At 41.9% G+C, this 22,181-nt stretch overlaps 1 protein-coding gene across 3 annotated transcripts in view; it reads left to right on the top strand.

Annotated features, from left to right (window-relative positions):
- The window catches only part of LOC104317943 (signal recognition particle subunit SRP54), a 39,270-nt gene that overhangs the window by 13,888 nt on the left and 3,201 nt on the right, over positions 1-22,181 (top strand). Inside the window, exons 14-16 of one of the 3 annotated variants that reach the window (XM_069783987.1) lie at positions 609-779; positions 1,253-1,348; positions 1,958-2,422. In XM_069783987.1, the coding sequence (XP_069640088.1) occupies positions 609-779; positions 1,253-1,348; positions 1,958-2,049 (359 nt within the window). In that variant the 3' untranslated portion in view covers positions 2,050-2,422. Of the gene's footprint in view, positions 1-608; positions 780-1,252; positions 1,349-1,957; positions 2,423-7,225; positions 7,409-11,500; positions 11,678-20,425; positions 20,493-22,181 lie in introns of those variants that run through there. The other 2 variants (XM_069783988.1, XM_069783989.1) reach the window with 2 other exon arrangements.

Here is a 22,181-nt window from a genome sequence, read left to right as displayed (position 1 = left end):
ATAAGTCTAAATATTTAGAGACATACCTTGACAATTGCTTGTTGCTGCTCTCTTATGTAGAGTAGGTGGGATTTTGAAGCATTCTATTGGAAATTAATGTATTTTTCATACTGTAAGTGTGCTTCTTTAATTATTAATGCTATACTTGCAAATTAAAAAGCTACATTCATCTTTAATCTGTCATTGCTGTCTTTCTTCCTACCCATCCTCAAATTTACATGGTGACATAGCCTGGTCTCTGGAATTCAAGGTGTGTTGCTTCTAATCCACCCATAACTCTTGCAGGACAAGTATGCTCTTACCCTTGTGCTAACCCCTTTAATAGGGCTTAAGACCAAGTAAGTATGCTGAGAGCATGATTTAGTCAGGTGACATTTTCTATCATAGTGATTAACATAGGAACATAACATCTCTTCAGTACTATTCCCTAGAACATTATATCTCAATTATTTATGTAAAATTCTGCATTATCACTTCTAAAACTAGGGTTTTGTTCTCTGGCTCAAAACTAAATTCTCGACAATAATGAGCACAAATTTGCTACAAGCTGTAACAGATTTTAATGTCAGTAACTGAATGGATTTTTATTTTCCATGCTGTAATTGCAGAACTTGACAGTACAGATGGTGCCAAAGTTTTCAGTAAGCAGCCAGGAAGAATCCAAAGAGTAGCAAGAGGTTCAGGTGTTTCTACCAGAGATGTTCAGGAGCTTTTGACCCAATACACTAAGTTTGCACAGATGGTGAAAAAGATGGGAGGCATCAAAGGGCTTTTCAAAGGTAAAAAAAAAAAAAAAAATTTCGGGTTTTTTTTTTTTTAACTCAGTGGGGAGGTCACTTGATGTGTGAACACAGAGGAAATGTGAAAATGTCGGTTAGGCGTTGAAGAAGAGAAAGAGAGTTGTAGCTCACTTATTTTCATGATGTTTGAAAGCTCTTTTATGTAACTGGTGAGAGCTGCACTGTTCTTCGTGACACTAATGTGTAACTTAGCAGTGAAAACTACTGTATTTTTGGCTTTATCAATGTAGACTTCCTTACTGCTACAATACTGACACTTCAGTCTGTTATGTGGGGCACAGGGACTGTTGATCCTTAAAATACTTTTAAGTGGCTGATGTAGTAACTTTTGATCATGGACTCTAATGGATTTGAATCTGGAATTAGGAGGTAAAATTCTGGTTTGTTTTATTTTTAGCCCCATATATTAATCCACTTTCTTACAATTGCTTCTTTTTTTTTTTTTTTTTTAGGTGGTGATATGTCAAAGAATGTAAACCCATCTCAGCTGGCCAAACTGAATCAGCAGATGGCAAAGATGATGGATCCAAGAGTTCTTCATCATATGGGTATGTGTTGCCTTTTACAGCTTCAAGAGAGGACTAGCAATTACGGTGGAGCCTTTGAAATATAGTGAGGAAGGTGATGTGAGAATGCGTGTGTAGAAAGTTTAGTCCGTATGTTATGAATGCTTTGCACTTACCAGTGCTTAATCTAGTCTTTTCGTTTGGATTCAGCTCCCAAAATGAGCAATTGGAGTGGTATCTGGTGAAATAGTAAAGTGATGACTTGAAGCTTGACTGTGGTAAAGCAAATTTATTCCTAAACTTCCCTTCCCTTCTCTTCTAAGCTTTGCCTCAAATAATTAAATTTGACAAGAGCAGCTTTAAATAAATACTCCCATACTCGAACCTTACTAATGGATAACAGTCATTCCTTCAAGGTTATTTTTGTCTAGATCTTAATGCACAGGTCATCTTAAAACCTACTTTAAGCCTGGTGTTTTGCAGACCTTTCTGTAACTGCTCAGTTGTCCATTTTTGATAGCCATTTAAACCTGGCTTGGGCTTTTGCATTTGTATATTATTGAAATAGTGTGTGTGCTGTAATGAGGCCTCAGAGGCAAGCTGTGCTTCAGAGTTAATTAACACATCTGTGTTCTTGCTTATTTTCTGCAGGTGGCATGGCAGGATTGCAGTCAATGATGAGACAGTTTCAACAAGGTGCTGCTGGGAATATGAAAGGCATGATGGGATTCAATAATATGTAAAGAAGCCTTAATAAAAATGGACTTGGTTGACTCTTCTTTGCAACTTCAGTGAAAGAATTTGCTTTCTTCCTTTTTACAGTGATGGGGGGAGTGGTCTTTTGAAATCTTATTCAGGCTTCTCAGTTTCTACATCTAATTTCTGAAAACTATTTTTGCTTAAATTAGTTCCTCTCCATTAATACCTGATGGCACAAAGAGTAATTAAATTTAATAAAACAATATCATGATGTAAAATTTTAATATTTAGAGACACTTTTTAATTGTTTACATCAAATGGCAGCCATTATATTTGTAAACAACCCTGATCTTTGGTTATAGTAACATAAAATGTCACAAATATACTGTAAAATAAAATTTAAGTGGTTATAAACAAGGGAATGGCCTGTTTCTTCAGTTCTTTCATAACTGTCCTTTATCAGTATGTAATGAGATTATTTCCTTGTAGTTTAACCCCAGCTGGCAACTAAGCACCATTTTTTCAATTCTCCTCCTCCCCCCCAGTGGGATGGGGAGGAGAATTGAAAAAAGTAAAACTCATGGGTTGAGATAAGAACAGTTTAATAATTGAAATAAAGTATAATAATTGTAATGAAAAGGAAGATAACAAAAAAAGGAGAGAAATAAAAGACAAGTGATGCACAATACAATTGCTCACCACCTGCTGACCAATGCCCAGCCAGTCCCTGAGCAGTGATCCACCTGTCCCAGCCAGTCCCCCGCCCCCCCCAGTTTATGTACTGAGCATGACATTCTATCCCTTTGGCTACTTTGGGTCAGCTGCCCTGGCTATGATCCCACGCAGCTTCTTGTGTACCTGCTTGCTGGCACAGCATGGGAACCTGAAAAATCCTTGACTTGGGATAAGTGCTACTTAATGCACTGATGTTTTAGTTGTTGCTATCAACATTATTCTCATACTAAATCCAAAATACAGCACTGTACCAGCTACTAGGAAGAAAATTAACTCTGTCCCAGCTGAAACCAGGATAGATTTGTTTCTAATTACTCTTGTAACTTATGTTTGGCATAGATACTATAAGAATAATTCAGTATCTGAAATGTGCTGTTGCTGCTCAGGTGTTCTTAGAGCATTTTACAAGGTGGATGTGCTGTGCTGAGGTTTGTACAAAACTTTGTTCTCCAGAATTTTATCGTTCTTTCCCTGTATGTAAAGAATGAAGTGATTAAAAACATGCAGGTATGTAGGTCTTAAGCTGTCTCATATACTGAAGATAATCTTCATACCAGGCTGCCAGTTAAGCAGTTCTTTTGTTATGGAGATAATTTCTAATATGTAGTAGATGGAATTCTGTGTTGGTACTGAACTTAAAGACACAGATAGCTGTATCTGACAGAGCATATTGCCCTAACTCGGCTACAATCTGATCTTAATTTCCTATAGCATTTCTTTTTAATATTTCAGTTTCTATGTTGGTCTCAAAAGGGTGAAATCTATAGGCATACTTCAGAAACTAAGTAGACCAGATGAACCTTGAAATCCAGTGTACACCTTGGCAAATACAGTAAGATATTTCACCCTTAAGGCAAGAAGGTATATTATGAATTTATTTTAATATACTGCAGAATGCTTGGGTTGTAAATGGACACCCGTCTCTGTTGCTTAGATAAGATAAAAATTAAATGCAGTAATTAAAACAAATGTGTCCCTCTGTCAGCCAGTTCTTTGAGAAGGTGGCAGCTAACAGCTGATGGCGAATAGCTTATATAGGTAATTATGCTCCTGTGCTAATAAAACATAGGTGTGCTGTAACTTAGTTTATAATGTGGAAATATCTTCTGCACCATTAGTGGTATGTGTATTCAATGTATGGAGGATGCTGAAAAATCTTAAGGTATGCCATTTACCTACAGCACTGCATTTTATGTATAGCATTAGTCTGCAAAAGGCTCAGTTAAGTTGGTCTTAGTATTTTAAATGTAACAGAAGGATGAGTCCTTGCATATCACCAGCTTGAGGGCGAGCTGTCCTCAGCTACTTAAGTGGTGTCTGTTTACTAAAACTGTTTATCTTTTTTTATAGTATTTTTCAGTTCTTGAGCAGTAGAAACCAATGCAATATACAAAACCATGCAGCAGAGAGTAGCGAATAAATCTTGGTTTGGAATGCAGTCGGTAGGGGAGAGTGGATGGTTAAGTTGAATGCTTTTGTTGTAAATTAAACATGAACAGTCATATTGAGGATGAACAGTGAAGCATTGTGTGTCTGGACAGGCTCAGTCAGACTGTCAAGTTACCAACAATTAACACTTTCTATTTTCAATTCATTGCATATATTTACTTTTAGTCTTTGGTTCACTTTCCAAACTACTACCACTGCTAGCAGACAGGAAGAGAGCTGTCACTAGCTGTGTGTTGGCAGAGGCAAGAGCAAGTTCAGAAAGCATTTCCTTTGAAGTATAAGGTGTGTTAATTGTTATTTCTAAGGTATATGCTGGAATAAACAAATAGCAGTATATTGCTCTTACCTTAATGTGCTAGGTAGAAAAGACTTTGGAGCCTGCTTGGAATAATTGCCTAAAGATCTCAAGTTTAAAAAAAAAAAATCATGTTGGAGGAACTTAAAAGCCGAGTTCAACTGTATAGGAGCACCTATAAAATTCTCTCACAGCTTTATAAGGGAACAACACTTTGGGAGCGTGGGCAAAAATTTTTGTTATGTTTGTGGATCCTGCAGAGCACAATGTGTAGAAGAAAATCTTAAAGTTGTTGCAGGAGAACAGAAGCTATCATGTTCTATGTGTTCTCTCAGTTTGGTATTCTGAATTAGAGACTTAATTGCATCAAGCTAGGAGAGGCCATGTAAAACACTGCCAGCAAGTACCACGAGTAACAGCTCCCCCAGCGCCATTTTCTTGCATTAGGTTTCTTGTACTCGTCCTCCACAGGATCTCACCGCCTCCTGCAGGAAAGTTTTCTCTGGCATACACGAAGCCTGAGAAGTTAGAGGCAAACAAACTTCACTGGAAGTACTTAGAAGACTGAAGTCTACCTTTCTGTGTATATCTTACTGAAAGCTGTTACTGCTGCTCAGACAAGTTTGTCTGCTGTTTTGGTGTCTGGACACATGGCTAAATGAAGTTCATCGAGAACTTGGAAGTAGGTAAGGAAAGGTTTAGGTAATTAGGCAATTGTAGCGCCCGGGGAAGGCCACTAGAAGGAGCCAATGGACAAGAGAGTAACATACAAGATAAGCTCAACTCTATTTCTGTTTTAGAAGTGCATCCTTACTTCAAAATCGGTGACATCCTGCAGTCATTCTTTTCCTCCGCTATGGGTTGTTAATAAGCTTTGACATCCAGCACACTAATACAGAAATAGGTATCTGTTGCATGTTTACTTTTTTGAAAGATGGTGGTTGTTCTGTAAAAGTGGAAGACGTTCACCAGCTGTGGAATAATTATGTATTGTTGGTGCATGCTTTATCAGTTTGCTGCCTTTTTAAGGAAAATCCTACCCACAGGGCTAGAAGAACAGGTTTGATGGAATTGTTTTGCTCCTTCAAGAAAGAGGAGGACCTCGGCAGTTCAAATATCCTGTTATTACAGCTAGGGCAAAGGATGCATGTAGTTCATGGCAACTATTCTTAAGAGGAAACAGTTACGATGGTCAATAGATAGCTGTGTGATAGGAGCTGGACAATTAAGTATTAACATACACAAATAGCCATGGAAAAGAACAAGCATGGGTTTATTTGTTAACAGTCTTTACCCTTCCTCAGGACTTTCAATATTGACACTTGCTAAATCTATTAAACTTGTCTAAGTTGCAAACGCTAATTGTCTGGGAGGTGAAAGATTAACTTCAGTCTTACTATACAGCTGCTGTAATCGCAGTAGAGGCAAAGGAGAGCAAGCTGGCTGGCTGATGATTTAATGCTGTTCTTTAAGAGCTGCGACCCTATTTCAACCAGTCCTTATTAAACAGAATGTAAACTCTAAGGGTAAGAGGTATTTATGTGTCCTTACATTAGTTTGTTTCTCTGCAGTTTTTGTGTTAATGTACAAACCAGGTGCTCAGTCCTGTGCTATCTAAAATAGTACTCTAATCTTTCTTTCACGTGTTTCTGCAATCATATATTCGATAGTACATTCTGTCTGTCAGCCCTTTTCATAAGGGGAACATTTGCTGCCTTGTGCTAGAATAATTGTAAATCTGGTACCTCTATACTTTACCTGGGACTTTAATTTGTCATGGGATCTGGATAAGGCTTTGTTAATGTGACCAGTAAAGTGCCTAAGAGCCCATCTATGCTACAGACTATCATTCTTTGCCAGCTGTTCTTAATGATGGCTCTTGCTGTCACGTAAGTAAGTGCACATTACAGCCATTGGCTCCAATGCCCTGAAGAAAAAAAAAAAAGTAAAAATTACTCGCTCCTGAGTCCCATAAAAAGGGTGTTTCCAGCTGTTTTCACTGGCAGTCGGCATTGGCTAAGGTGCCTTTTGCCCCTGGTTCCGGCTGGGCCACCGCCTGCAGCAAGGCCGCTCAGCGCGCCCCTGGGGGAAGAGGACCCCCAGCTCTCGGGGGGGGGGGTAGCTGAGCAAGCCCCTCACCTGGCAAACGCGTTTCCCTGCCTGCTGGGCATAAACGTTATTTTCTCACCCAGGCGCGCCCCCGGGGCCGTGGCTCCCTTGGTCTGCATTTCCGCCTTGTTCCGCGGTTCGTCCTTTAGAAGGTGTTGGTTTGCCCGAGCCAACACCAGGTACTGAAAAGCTTAGCCAGCCCGGCTCTTCTCGACAGAGAGAGGGAGGGAGGACTCCGGAACACTGTCTCAGAGTAGTCCTCTATTATTTCGCCGATTTTTACAATCGTCTCGGAAGACGGCATGCGCGCTTCCCCGCAGCACGCAGGGTTCTCCCTCCTTGCCGAGGGGCTGCGCTCCCCCCCGTGCGCGGCTACGGCTGTGCCCGGCAGCCCGGCCTCCTCGCCCGGGTCTCTTCCCCGGCTGCTGCCGGGCTGCGGGGAGAAGAGAAGGGACCGCGGCCGACCGCCGCTCGCCGGTGGCGGCCCCGCTCCCGCTGCCGGGGGCCCCGGCCGGCTGGGCGGCGGCTGACGGGCGCGGCCGGCCCCGGCGGGGCCACCCCGCCCCTCGGGCCGCGGCGGGGGCGCGGGCGGCGGCCCGGCAGGCCGCGGCGGGCCCCAAGCACCGCCCCGGCGGGCGGCGTGACGGGCGGCGCCGCCCGGCTGCTCGGCTCCCTGGGCCGCGGCGGGCCCGCTGCCGCTCTCCCCCGGCGCCGCGGCGGGCGGGAGGATGGAGCAGGGGCTGTCCGCCATCACCCTCTACTGCGCGCCCGCCGCCGGCCCCGCGGCTGCCGCCTGCGCCATGGAGCCCGAGCAGGTGAGCGGGGCCGGGGCCGGCCCAGCGGCCTCTCCGCCGGCCCCGGCCGGGCCGGGCCGCCCCGCCGCGGGCGCCCGGGAGGAGACCGCTTCCGGAGGAGGGCGAGGCGGCTCGGGCCGCGGTGGGGCGGGCGGCGGCTGCCGGGGCCCGGCCGGGGCCGACCCGCCGCGGGGGGCGCGGGAGCGGGGGGAGCCGGTTCTGCGGCGGTGGGCGGCGGGGGCAGGAGCAGGAGCAGGAGGCCGGTCCGCCCGCCCGCCCTTCCAGCGCTCTGTAATTACAGTCAGCGCGGCGGGCACGCGTCTCTCGGGTGTCTCCTGTCCACCGGCGGGTAATGCCTCTTACAAAGGAGCCTGATAAATATTAAATGGAGACAGGTCTCCGCTTCCCGCCGCGCTGCCAAGTTCGGGAAGGCCTCGGAGGTGAGCAGGGACACCAGCTCTTAATTAAAGGGTAACCTGGCGAGCTCTCCCGCTCCTTCTACGGCCGTCCCTCGCAGTGGCCTCGGCTTCGCGCTGGCTGTTCCATGCGCTGCCCCATCACCGATTGTGGTGCCTCCCTGAGGCTTCTTATTCGAGGGTCCCTTTTCTTACGGTCGCCCGCTGACTCTGTTGTCTTCTGTTTCAGAAGGACTCATGCTGCTTAGTTTCAGTTGGAACACAAGGGCGGGAAGTCAAGCAGTGTGCAAAAAACCCCCAACCAAACCCCCCAAAAAACCCTAGCCGAAAAAACTAACACAAATGAAATCAGTAAGGCAGGCGAGATAGCGTGGGTAGAAATATTTCTCGTTAACTATTGCCAGCCTTCTATTAACTAGCACTGTCAGGTCAGCAGGTAGATCTGTGCAAATTGAATTATTCCACTTTCTGAAGGAGACTGGACATCACAGACTTTGGCATTTTGGGTCCTGTTGTAACGATACCTGAGCCTGACAGGTTAGAAGATGACAACGTGAATAGTCTGCCCTTCTTATCACTTTCTGCTTTGCTTCTTCCTGTCCTTGATGATACGTTATTGCATCACCTAATATTAGTTGTGTGAGCTCTCCTAACTCACCTGCAGGTGTCCAGGCACACCTCATCCTTCATTGTAGTTTATTTATTTTGGCATTTTGGTTGTGGACTGAAATGCTGCGTGTTGTACCAACACTGTCAAAATGTGTCCTGCTCGCTCTGTTTCTGGCCAAAGGGTGAGATAAGAGAGTGGGTGTAAAGAGGGTAAACAAGGAGCAGCAGTTTCAGATACTGACTTCCTGACAGGCAAGGTTTATATTGGTGCCATAAAGCCGGCAAAAATTCCAACAGGGCTTCTAAAAGAAGAAGTGTTGACAGAGTACCTTCAGAGTGTTAGCTAGGGTGGCAAAAGCACAAGGGTGACTGGCCTTTGTGTCTAATAGTTGCTGGAATAGAAGCTGAAGTGAATACATTTATGGCATAAGGTTAAGACAAATGCTGAGTCTTTCAAGACCCATATAGTGTGTTGGAGAGGGACGACCCTGTTGGAGAAAATGAGGTTGCAGTCTGACCAAAGCAGTGGCCTAGAAGAATGATCTTTGTGACAGCTTCTTGAATTGGAAAAGAAGGATCAAATTTGTAAAGGAAGATCAAAAGTGTAAAGCCTCAAACTGGAGATACTGTAACATCTGAGCTGTAAAGTGAGTCTAGCTGACAGTTCTAGAATAGGTCTGCATTGTCACAGTTTTGGAAAGATAAATAAAATTTACTGATGCTGAACTTTCTGCTTGCAGCTGGGAGAGTTGGCTTTTATTGATGTTGTGCATGTAAAAATCGAAAGGACAAATGCTACAGTGATGACTAAAACCCACATCCAGGTTTGTTGACTAGGTAGTAACCACAGCAACAGCTGCTACGCATTATTTTATTTAATAATTTAGGACTCTGAACCAGATTACTAAGGGAACCAGATTCATTGTTCCTTGATGAATCCTTACTGTCTTGAACTACTGCGTTTGTGTGAAACTTTGTACCAGTACCAGCTACACGGAGCTGCTTACTGTAGGTAGTGTAAGTGGAGTGTGGGATGGGTGTGAAGGGAATTGAAGCCTGCTTTTTAAACTTCAAATGTTAACTGCAGTTTTTTCTAAGTTAAAATATTTGAAGCATTTGAGTTAAATGAGCCAACATCAGATGAAGAGACTGTGCCTTTACAGGAGCTCTAAGGAGAGGCTCATGTTGCTTGCTGTTATTAATCACAGTAATATTTGTGATGCTGTGTTGCAAGAAATAGTGCTCTTCAGCACTGTGACTAAACATGAAAAATGGCATCATTGTATGATGCCAATAAAGGAGTGTGAAATGTTCATAAAAGGCTGATTCTGTGGTGCTCTTCGTTCCCAAAAATACAGAACTGAGTCGCAGTAAGTGGTGCCTGCTTTTACAGCGGCAGCAAGGAGCGCTGCCCGTGCTTAGGTTGTTTTACTGTTTTCAGCATTCGTATTTTTCTAGCTTTGCTGTTCTGCTCCTGCTCTGTTCCAAAGGCTGAAACACAGGAGAGAGAGTGCGCTGGGCCCCGGATAGTCAGTTTTGTCTTTCTGCATGAAAATGTAATGCCGTTTCAGCTGAATTACCCTATTGAAGACTTGCCACTTGGTTCTCCTCTGCCTCTCCAGGAAAATGTCCGAAATGTGCTATGGTGGCTAAAGAAGTGCTAGGGGAAGCTGAAATGACTTGCAGTTTTGAGAAGCGGTGGTTCGAGGGCTGGGAGAGACGATTAATGTGTGCGCTCCCTCTCCACGCTGTAGACCTCAGCATGTGATCTTTACTTTCCCTCCCTCTTCTCTGTGGGCATGAGAAAAATCTGTGCCTGGAGCGAAGGAAGCCGTTCTGCTCCCCACAGCCCCCTCCTGCCCCTCTCTACCATGCCCACTGGCTTTCCCAGCTAACCGAGCCTGTTTGCACTGTAAAGCTAATTTACGTAACCTAGCGTAAGAGACGGGAACAGTGATGCTGTACTTGCATTGATTATGGGATGTCTTACAACTGTGTGATAAAATGTGTATTTATAAAAATAATTTTGAATTGTCTCTGTGGAGACAGTTAAGGTTGCATAGACAAGAAGTCGAAAATTGGAACGTGCCCATTCTGTGCAACCCGAATTCTGTGTACACGTACACATATCTTATTCCTTATGATACCATTTTAAGTTACATGAGCTCATGCATTTTTAAAAACCTTTGTGGTACATTAAAAGCATGTGGCTGACATTTCCTGACTTCTGTGTCCTTCTCTGTATGACAGAAATGTTTTCAAAACAGCTTTATGCATTTGATGCTTGCTCTACCAAGATGAAGGCTCTGTTTAGATATATACTATACAAAACCATACTAAAATTCTTTGGCTGCAGGAGTTACTAGCCTAAAGAATTATTGATTGGTCTTTGAACTAGAAGTATATTTTTTTAACACTTGTGACCCAAAGACTGCATTGTAGTATTCAGCAGCTGGAAGAACAAAACCAGACATTGTACTTCTCTTTTTATATGTCCTTAGCCACAAAACTAAGTGTTGTTCTTTTAGCATGGTCCCTTGTACTGATGGCAATTGCTGATGAAAGCCCACAGAGGCAGATTGCTTGATGCATTTTTTAAAGCTTGAGCTTGACTGCTTAGTTATCCTTCATTCAGTTCTCTGTTGTGCTAGAGGTGTCTGCCTAAGCTTGCAAAGAGATGGCTACAGCCTATGAACTACTTGATTAATTTCACCAGATATTCGTCAAAACCAATGATACTTCTAAATATTAACACTTATGTGCTCATCAAATTATTTAAATAAAAGCATCCCGCTAAGAAACTCCTAAATAACACAGTGCTCTTTCAGAATAGAAGTTTTTAATACCACCTGTCCATGCTGAAGTGAAGGCATTTACCTTTTTGTTATTTTTAGTGAAATCAGTTTTTATGTATCTGCAAACAATAATGTTTCAGTCTTATCTTTTACCTACAGCCAAGCTCTTGCAAATGTCCGTTGTATACGCTAATCAATCTATTTTAAATATTTCATGAAGTTTTTTAAGGGGCAACTTTTCCAGTTCCAGAAGCATGTACTTGAGATAATGATTTTTTTTTTCTTCTTTATAGCAACTTGCAAATGGAGATAGAGGCTTTGAGAATGTGGAGTTGGGTGTCATAGGAAAGAAGAAGAAAATTCCAAGGAGGGTTATTCATTTTGCAAGTGGAGAAACAATGGAAGAATATAGCACAGATGAAGAAGAAGATGAACAAGAGAAAAAAGACCTGTTGCCGCCTGTAGATCCTGTAGGTATTTTACTTGATTAATTGCTACTTCTGGGTGACTGCCCACATTTTATACATTAATTTTTGTGTCACAAATCTGGTTTAGTATTTAGTATTAAAGATTCCCTTAATTTGATTGGCTCTAGGGACTGAGGAATCTGTGAGAAGTACTCCTGGTAAGTTTTGTCCTGGAGTCCTCCACTAAAGTAGCCCTGTTAATTAGAAATGGATTTAATTTCTTCACGGCTCTAGTCTGTCCTCTCCAGCATTTCCTCCTCTAATAATATTTGCTTTGTGTCTCCTTGATTCATGCTGTTGTTTAAAAAAATGTGCAGGGAAAGCATTTGTTTCCTTATGTTTGGTGACAGCAGAGAGTTGAACCTGTAATTTAGTGTTAGCATACCAGCAATTTGATATAATTAAAAGAGTATAGAAGAGAAGGTATCAGATGACTTGCAGAAGGAAAGGAAAACCGGTGTAATTCATGATACATAAAAACCAGGTTTTAAAGGACCTGCCTAGTACGTGTATGTAAAGTTCATCTGTGTTGTAAGCAATCCGTTAAGATGTTGCTCGACCTGTGAATGGAGTCTCCATTTACTGGTCCAAATTCAAGCGGAGTTTCAACAATTAAAGCTGTCTCCTGTAGTGTGTACTGTAGCTGCTAAAATGCGTTTTCCTTTTTGTCAATGACTCTGGATCTATACTTAGACGTAAAATGAAATACATCGTCTGTTTTACTCTGTTGGTGTGTCTGACAATCTATTTTGTAGAGATAGTGTATTTGCAAAGCTCACAGCTGTGCGTGCCAGCGCTGGCGGCAGCAGCTCCCTGCCCTCTGGCAGTCAGTCTCCCAGAGGAGATCCGCATCCATCCCTTCATCTCTCCACATCCCCAGTCTCGTGTTTCTTTTGCGACACCCCCCCAAACTGGCATCCCAACCACCTCTTTCCTCTACCCTCCTACAAGAATTCTTACCCCAGTAAATTGGTCTGCAGTCCTATGCCCTGCCTGCCAGTGGGGCTCCCTTCCTGGCCCTCTCTGGGCTTGGTTGCCTGTCCTGAGCTGGAGGTGGAGGCTCTGAAACTGGCTGGCTCCTTCCTGGTGTGCTGGAGTGCGGTCAGGCAGCCGGCGGTCTTTGCTTTGTGCTGGTCCTGCCTGGTTGCACGCTGGAGGCGGATGCTGGCGTAAAGCTGCTTGTTCCCCTGCTTCAGATAAGAGTCTTTGCATGCACGGATTCCGGTGCCCTGTTTTCTACTTGACGTTGCTGTTGAAATGACTTCTGCACCATCGTTTGGGAATCCATAATTAAGAAATGTTGTGGTTGAAGGTCTCTATTTACTGTACAGTAGTAGGCCCTGTATTTATGTATATGCATATGCATCCTGGGAGAGCTTGGCTTTGTTGAAGGAACTGCAGTGAAGGTTTGACTTTCTGCTCATTCTCTTCTGAAGAAGTGGTGAACTGTAAGGGGTTTGCTTTGGGAAGGACTGTCAATCAGTTCTTTTTTTCCACTTTGTAAAATGAATTTATCTTGAAGAAAAAAAAGTGGTTTGAGGACTGAGCTGCAGCGAGACCATGGGAATTCAGCTGGGATTGGGGTTCCTAGCAATTCACAGGTGAAGCTGTTGCATTTCATCTTGGACGGACTGATGGTACTGCTGTCTCTTTCTTGCTAGGCAGTTCTTGTATACAACGAAAAGTAACATCAGCCTAAGAGCAGGTAGGATATGATCAGTATAAAATACACCTGAAGTTTATAGATTGAAAATAAATGTATTACACTCACAAACAATGAGTAGATGTTAAGCTGCCTTGCTGGGTGTTGAGTGTTTTTTTTTTCCTCCTTAAGGATGTACTCAAAGAAATGCAAGAACTGTGAGACTTACAGAATATTATGGTAATGTTCAGGTATCTTCAGAGCCAGATCTCTTCCCCACTATGCAAGTCATGTCAGATATCCATGGATGTGTAAGAGATTTTTTCCCCAACTGTAATTAGCAGGGGACCAGATCTGTATAATTTTTTGTGCCATTTCCTCTCAGTAGAAGAGTTCCACTGTGGTGCAGCGATGGAAGGCTCACGAGCCTTGATGTACGGTGTTGTGAGGCCAGAGACATGCACACTGCTGTACAAATGGACACTTAACTAAAGAGCCCTCAAACGTGCACAACAGCTGGGAATGCTTTGTGATTGTTCTCCTGCTTTCCTAATATGGATTATTTTTCTGAATACCAAAAAGTATATTGTATGGCACAGTTAAGATTGCTTTATTCTCCTTTTATGTTTTATGAAATCCTTAATTTTTATTACACTTTTTAATAAAAGGACCCCTCAAACCAGAATAGTTTATTGTGGAGCACAGTATGCCTTATTATGTATTGCTTTTTACCTTGACAGAATAAACTTGATTAGACCAAGGGTTGCCATTAAGTGAAGTTTACCTTATCTGCTGCATGCTTCGTGTCTCCCAGCTGAGCCAGTCAATTGAAGAAATGTTAGTCCAAGCTGAGCTTTGATGTTTTAGCCAACAGCTGCCTTAAAAATGTTTTTATTGTAGGATTTCTATAAAAGCAATTAAATAGTCAGTTTGCTGAGACCAGCATGTCTAAAACTTGTTATCTCGGTTGGGATACAAAAAAGTATGTTGCAAGTAATAGCTGTTTCTGGTCCAATTTATTTTTAGGAAAAGCACATTTAATATTTTGAATAGAAACTTTGCATCATGAAATTTCAAAGCTCAGCTGGTATTAGCATCCTGGCAGCTTCTGAATGAATTTAAGGGAAACAAATATTTTGCCGTGTTGTAAAGAAGCGTCTTCAGTCAGTACCTTGGTTTAATTGTGTTTTACAGATAAGCAGACAATGACAATGTCTTTCTTACTAAGCAAAGTAACGTGTATATCTCCTGGTAATATGATAACCAAAGCATTCAGTGTGATATGACTGCTGCCACTCATAACAAAACAAATTCTCAGAAAGAACTGGGTCTTAAATTTTGCTTTGGAAGAACGATTCTGATACTTCTATAGGTCAGCCCTCAGTTCATGAACATTTTTGGACTGCAGTGTCCATTCTGTTGTGGTTTGGTTTGTGGGTTTTTTAAGAATGAGTTGAATCCAGAACACAAGGTATGCTTCATAAATTTTTCCCTGGATTTTTTAGATAATAGCATTCAGTATTATCTGACTGTTCTCAAATTAAAATTTAAAAGCTTTAATAATATAAATGCTTTAATTTTAACTGAGGCTTCTATTCTGCCCTAAAATTTAGATGCTTACACTTTATATGTAAATCTCCTTTTGCTTCTGTCCACCAAAACTTTATTTTGTAGTAAATAAATTTCTCTAACCTGTTCTAGAAGATAGTCTTTCTGTTTATCCCTGGAGGGCGACTTGCTATAAGCTCTTTGTTGCATTCACTTACTACCTAAGTAGGCAGAAGGTGGAGTGTCTTTGCAGAGCAACTGTAAGCAATGTAACTGTTGGTGATAACCTTAAAATTCATCCTGAGAGCATCTCTGCAACAAAATTCCAGAAGAGATTTAATTTTATTAACCTTCAGCGCTTAGAAAGATTGAAACACATTCTTGCAGGCAGATTATCTTGATACCCTGTAGTTAAGAGGAGCTTAACTTCAAATAGGAAAAAGTCCTCACTTAAGGACTGTTGAACTCTAATTTTCTTTTAGGAATTTGGGGATGAGGGAGAAAAATAGTCACTGACCAAGTAATAGGTACTCATAATACGGTAGAAGCTTTTACATGGAGGATGGCATGTGTGTTTCTGATCTTGTTTTCACTGGCTTGTCTTAGATGCCACAGTTTTACATGGTGCATACACTGAAGGACCTTTTATAGCAATGACCATTCAATAACTAAACTAATTTAAAATGCATCTTTGCGCAGTAAACAATTGAAGAGTATCTACTTGGTGGTATATATTAACTCTTAAATACAGGATTTGTTTTTTCTTAAATCAGAAGATGATTCTTTTCCTCATTTTGCCATTTTCTATTGCAAAAAAGAAACTACGTTCTTTGGAAAGTTTAAGTGTTATTAGGGACTGAAATCTGGCAAAAATAAATATAGATGTGGATTGTTTACAAACGTGGTGCACTCAGAAGTTCAAGGGAGCGCATGTATGCTCCCTTTGGCAGCCCCATACTAGGAGACAAAATCATGTTCTGTTGTTGAACCAGAGCCCTCTTGGGTTTATTAATGGTTGAATCCATTATGTTCAGTCCTACTTAAAATGCAGCACTTGGATTAAAATTGTACATTAAGAATTTTTGTAATTTAAAAACTAGTTGTCATAATCATTGTGTTTTCCATTTTAAACAACAAAAGGATAGCTGAATAGTATAATTAAGCATTGTAGAAACATATACTAAAGAGACTGATGGCAGGAGAAATACTGTCCCCTTGTAATAAACCAGTGTCATGTGTTTCATAGTGCTGTCCCTTGTTTCCAGTCAAGAAATACAGTATTACTGTGTCCTTGTGTTGATTAAAAACTGAACATAAGGCTTCTCTGGCCAAAGGAGGTTGACATACAGTATCTGGATATGTGGTTCCATATTGCTGAACATCAGTAGGACCTGACTTGGGTACCGTTTTCCAGTATTGCTCAATGTATTAAAGCTACTTCACGGAGTAGGATTAGTTTGTACTGAGCTGTTGCCTAACAGCCCTGTTCATATCACCCAAACGGTTCTGGTTTTCTCCAGTACCTCTTCTCACCTCATGTTTGCCATTCCTGCTTCGATCCCCGAGGTGCTCTGGGAAACCACCCAAACTTAGCCTGAGGAAGTAAGGGGGGGGGGGGGGGGCAGGAAAGGAGGATTATTGCTTGGATGTGTTCCCTTGTTCCTGGTTGTTCTTGGTTTACTCTCCAAGCCATCTCCTTTCTCCTGTTGAATTTGTGTGAAGTAGCTTCTCTCATGGTTTTATTTTGCCTTTTTTGAGACTCTTGAAAGAATGCTCCTTTTTTAAATAGAGGGGACTGGCAAAGCCTTGCTTGGTGAGGGTGAAGAGGTGTCCAGTTGGTCTTTGTCAGAAAGCAGAGGTTTCCATGAAGTTGAACTTAGAAGTGCTCCTAACATACCAAATTGGTTTTTGATTGTTGTGGGGGAACAGTAGAAATAGAACCTCTGTGTCTGCTGAGCCTCAGATCTTCCATACCTTTGTGTTACCACAAACATGTTAGAATATTCTGTGTCTGAGTTACTTCTGTCACACTGAAGTTCAGCTTGTCTTTTCACTCTTAAATGTTAAGGGGGCTTTTGTAGCTTCTTGCTTACAGCTACACAGCAGGCCCCTGTTTGTCCTGTGCACTGTGTGAATGCTTTTTAACCTTGTAACCTCATTATGAAGGATTGTACAGAGCTTTGTCAATGCCATTATTTGCACCTGTGGCAACAAGCTTTTCCAGCGCTTTTCTTGACTTCTTCAACTGAACAAACTCCAAAATGATTGTCGTTAGCCTGTCTGCCAACTGAGCACATAATCAACAAGCTAGAGGTGCTTTTGTGCAAGCAGGATAGCAGCTGGTTTTGCTTACACTTTTACCTTGGCAGGATGTTTTCCATACCCACTGCCAAAAATATATAGCATCTGGCTTTTTTCAGCCTGCTCAACTTGAGTTTCTGGCTTGACAGACGATTTCTTGCTGCACTGATTTTTAGAGGCTATGTGTCGCAGAGGAGTGATTTAGGATCCTTAAAGCATCTGTAAAAGTGCAACTTAACAAAGTTTGATGGCAAGGTTCACTCTTAACTACTTACTACATGGGAGAAATGTACAAAGGAAAATTGAGTTAGAACCGATTTAGAATGATTTGCACAGAGACTGGAGATGCAAAAAGGTAAGGGACACTCTCCTGTTGAGTCATGAGGTTCAGAATGGACCCCTTTGCTTTCTAAACTCCTGATGGAGCTTAGGTGCGGCTAGATCCAAACTTAGTCTCAGACTGGTGAATGGTTTATATCTAAGAGATTCCAAGGATAAGAAAAACCTCCCATTGAGTCATGAAGTTCAGAAAGGACCCCCTTGCTTTCTAAACTCCTTCTCAGAGAGGAGTCTAGGTGCGGCTGGATCCAATCTTAGTCCCAGACCTGGTCAGCGGTTTATGGCTAAGGGAATTGTAAGTGCTCAATCAATCCGTTATATCACTTAGTTAGGATTTCAAAGTTTAGCATGCTATTGATCACTTACTGATCCATCTGGGTGTCCAGTGTTAGTTTGCTCTGAAGTTTGAGCCCTCAGTTTCCTGAAACAGACTCTCAGGCATCAAATCTTATAAGATAAATAATTCAATAGAGTGGTACAGCAGCAGGGTCAGCTCCACCAGGGTGCCTCTGGGGAGGGACCGACCTGAACAAAGAAATCCCTGGGCAATTATACCCTTACAGACTATTCACCCACCCCTCACGCGCTCCTCACGCTCGCTTTGCGCGCCTTCTGCACACCCTCTGGTCTAGTAGTGATTCTGGTCTGAGATCTTCTGACCCCTTACTGGGTTCCTTCACTGGCTCCAGAAGGGCTGTTCGTTATCTTGTTGAGTTGCAGGGGCTGTTGACAGTTGTAGCCTTGAAGCCTCCTTATCTCCTGAATTATGCTGGCTCTGGAGGCCCCTGTTTTGACTAAGTAGGTACGTGTTTGGTAAATCTAAGTGCAGGTTTACAGCTTGCGGCTGAAGACTTCAGCAAATCTAGCTACTCGTGCTAAGTGAGTAAAGCTAAGCAAACAGCGTACTGAATCACACAACATTATAACTCTAAGTGATTCATTCTATTTAAAACTTACTTATTTAAGCTAAATGACTAATATCTCTTAAAACTGAGGGGCATCCCCGCTCAAGGGGAGAGTTGCCTGGCGTGCAGTCCAGTTGCCACACAGGGAGAACTGAAACTGGGCTCATGCAACGATCTGTCACTGGTAAAAGATCTCATTGCTGGAGATCGCCGCCATGCAGCCATGCTGCCTAGCAGGGAGAGCTCAAAGAAGGCTCGCTTAGGCTGTCATATTTATGGGATAAAGTGGTTGGCTCGTAGTCAAATTGCATACAGTGGGAGAGGTATGCATGAGACTCCTTGTACCCACAACTTTCTTTGTTCTCGCTGTGTCGCTCTGATGCGTTGTGGGTTTCCTAGAGGAGTTCTTGGCTCGGCTATGGCTCAGGCCTTTACCTCCTTTGGAGCTTGTACCAAACTACTGCTAGTTTGGTTAAGGGGGGGGTTGAGTGCATCTGCCACACTGTGCTTCGAAGGCACTCAAGTCTAGTAGCTTGTGTACGTGCATACTGAGGCCATACTGACTAGTCTCTTAGCTGTATTATTTACAATAATATTGGTTGTCTTGTACAGATATTCAATAAATAAGATCACAGAAAATGGTTACTATCAAACAGTTTTTAGCAACAAGTTATAAATACATACCTAACTGAGTGGAGCTAATGGATTTCATTTAATAAAAACTGACACTTTTAATTGCTACTTTCCACAAGGAAGGTACCTCTACAGAGATCTTTACTGGGGGGAAATACATAACAAAGAGCTTGCCTGAATACAAGACTGTTAACCGTGAACATGTTTTAGTTCACTATGAAATTTGAGTTTGCCTTTTCACAAAAGTGAAAGCCTACTACTTTTTCCCCATTAGATTGGAATCCTCTTTTCCCCTTCTCCTTTTTATTACGTGGCTTGTTGTTTGTTTGTTTGTTTGTTTAAAAGATACAGCCTCTTTCCTTATTGAAGAGGATAGCCTATGCATGCCCATTAATTTCTAAATTTTAAGTTCCTATGTGTAAGTATCTCAGATTGTGTGGAGGCTGCAGTACTTCCTCTGTGGTGGTGAATACACCATAGTCGTGCAAAGGGCAACCCCCTCCTCCTTGTCTTCCTGGCTTGTCCTTCCTAAAGAGTCCGTATCCCTCCGTTGCAGCACTCCAGTCATGCAAGCTGCCCAGTGCATCTCTGGGATCCCAACAAGATCTTACACCTGCAGCTGCACACAGATCTCTAATTCCTTGTGTTTACTTTGCATGCTGCCTGCCTTAGCGTGCAGGCACTTCGGAGGGACTTTCTCATTTACACACAAAAGCTTGAGGTGACCCCACTTGAGCCCTGTTTTGTTCATTTTGTGTTCCTCGTTGTTGACATCACCCCAAGCCCTTTACTTATCAGCCCAGTCCATCACTCCCTCAGAGGGCTACAGTAATTTTCTCCGTCCTTCGTGGTTCTTGGTGTTCAGGTGCAATTCCAAATGATAATTCATATCTGCTTGTAAATACTTGGAAGCAGCCTCTTGCTCAGGGACCACTTTGAAGGTTTGGTTTGGTTTTAAATATTCTTTTGCAGTTCTCTCATTATCATACTATGGTACGATAGTACCGTAGAAGGACTACTTGGTTAACCCACTTCTCTTCTTGGCCTGATGGAATTCAGAACATTATGGAAAGGTCTTTCTAGTTACAGGAGTTACCTTGGGATTGAGTTGGATGATTGTCATTTCCCAAGTATGGGAGTGGGAAGCAAAAACCAGTGAAACAAATGTTCCCAGATGTAAACCATGGTTATATTTCTATCTTATGGTGATAACTTGCTTCATGTATGTCTGGTCTAGACTTACTTTAAAGCAAAAATACAGTGGTGGCTGGCAAACAGGAAACATTGCAGATCTTTCTTCTCAGTCTGTTTGAGCTTTTGCATGTATTACTATGTGCCATGAACATACAGCTATATGTATTCATACTACTCTTGTTCTTGCAGACAACACTCACATGGGGGCCCTACTTGTGGTTTCACATGCTGCGAGTTGCCACATCAACCTTATCAGGTATGGCTTTATTTAATTCTTGGGTAAACCAGTAATGCAATATTGAAAGTCACTGTGACAGACTGTAAATCAACTTTGTAAGCTACTGGCCATTTTTTCAAAAGTATGAATGAACCTGTATTTTAATCTGTGGAGACGTACTCTCTTGTCTTAGGTGCTCTTTTTTTTACTTTCAGTCAACAACTCTTGAATGGAAGAACAAACAGAAAATACCCTTTTGCTGAACACTTTTTTTTTCCCCCTTTTTCTCCATATGGAGATAGGGTGGTGTTGGCAAGGGAGTATATCAGCTTTCTATAAAGTTTTGTATGGAACTGTTTTGTGTGATGTTATCTCAAAAGAATGCTGCTTGGAGTAACTAAACTGACAGTTTTTATGAAGAAGACAACTAGAAATTATCCCAAGAACACACCTAGTCGTGTGCTTTACAACAGACTTCTGAGGTTACAAAATAAACAAAAATAAGACTATTGTCAAGAGTCTTAAACTCACTGCATAGAAGTTTATTTGAGCTGTGGACCTCATAAAATTTTGCAAAGTTTTAAAAATGCTTGTCCTAGTCTGTGTTCTTCCCAAGGTGGAAAGTATCTTTAATGGTTTTTTTTGACAAATATTGTGGTTTCTGTCATTGTGCATCTAATTTGGAGTATTTTTTAAAACTATTTGTAGTCTATTCTATTAATTAACCTATCCTTATTTTTAGAAACACTTTAATGTACAGTGTAATTCTATTCCTTGTCATATCTGTTCTTCATACACAAAAGGTAGATAGTGCTTTCCTTTTTTCAGAAATCTTTTATGAATTTGAAGATTAGTACTTCCTTCTTCCCACTTCAGTTTTGCCTCTTACATTTGTAATTTGAACTGGTCTTTTGCACAGAGCTCTGGATGCCAGGATATCTATAAAATTAGTTATTGTGAATATCCATTGAAGCAGGCAATTGCTAACTTCTGACTTGTTTTCCCTGAAGATGACGAACTCATTTGCATCCTCAGGCCAGATTTGCAATTTGAAGTGCAATATATTTGACTTCTTGCTTGCCTTTACTCAATAACCAGTGCTGTAGCCATCATCATGGCAAAGAGACTGACTGACACAAGCCCACCTGTTCCATACTTCTGACTGTACACCACCTGTTCTCGCAGAGCAGTGCTGCATGCAGTCTCCAGCTTGAAAACTGAGACAGCTGAAACCTAAATATTTTATTAATCCATTAGTATGCAACACAGAACATGGTTAAAACTGCTCCTGACTTGAAGTATGCATACATCAATAAATAACTCTCTAGTTTGCTGGTACCATTAGACTGAAGTGCCAATGCAGCTAGTAGCCATGTATTTTTGTATAACCTTAATTTTCAGTTAAAGTTCAGTTAAAGGATTATCCTTTAACTGATCCCCTAGCAAAACAAACCTGGATCCAAAGCTGAAACTAGTAGAATTCACACAGTAGCACCATGTAGATGTTAATTGATTTCCATGTTCCTTTCCTTTTGTTCATTCTTTATCTTAAAGAACAATTATTAGTATATTGAGCTAATAATTATATAAAAGTAGATTAGCCTAGCAGATTTTGGTTTTGTCTTTTGAGTGAAGTAGGACTATGGAAAACCGTTCAGGAAAGATGATGATACCTTTTAAAATAAAACTGTGCTTAAGAATTTTCTTCTAGATACTAATTGTATGTAA

This window comes from Haliaeetus albicilla, chromosome 5 (genome assembly GCF_947461875.1).
Source record: "Haliaeetus albicilla chromosome 5, bHalAlb1.1, whole genome shotgun sequence".
Taxonomy (NCBI): domain Eukaryota; kingdom Metazoa; phylum Chordata; class Aves; order Accipitriformes; family Accipitridae; genus Haliaeetus; species Haliaeetus albicilla.
The sequence above is the reverse complement of the archived record's forward strand: the minus strand, read 5'-3'. Positions and strand labels throughout refer to the sequence as shown.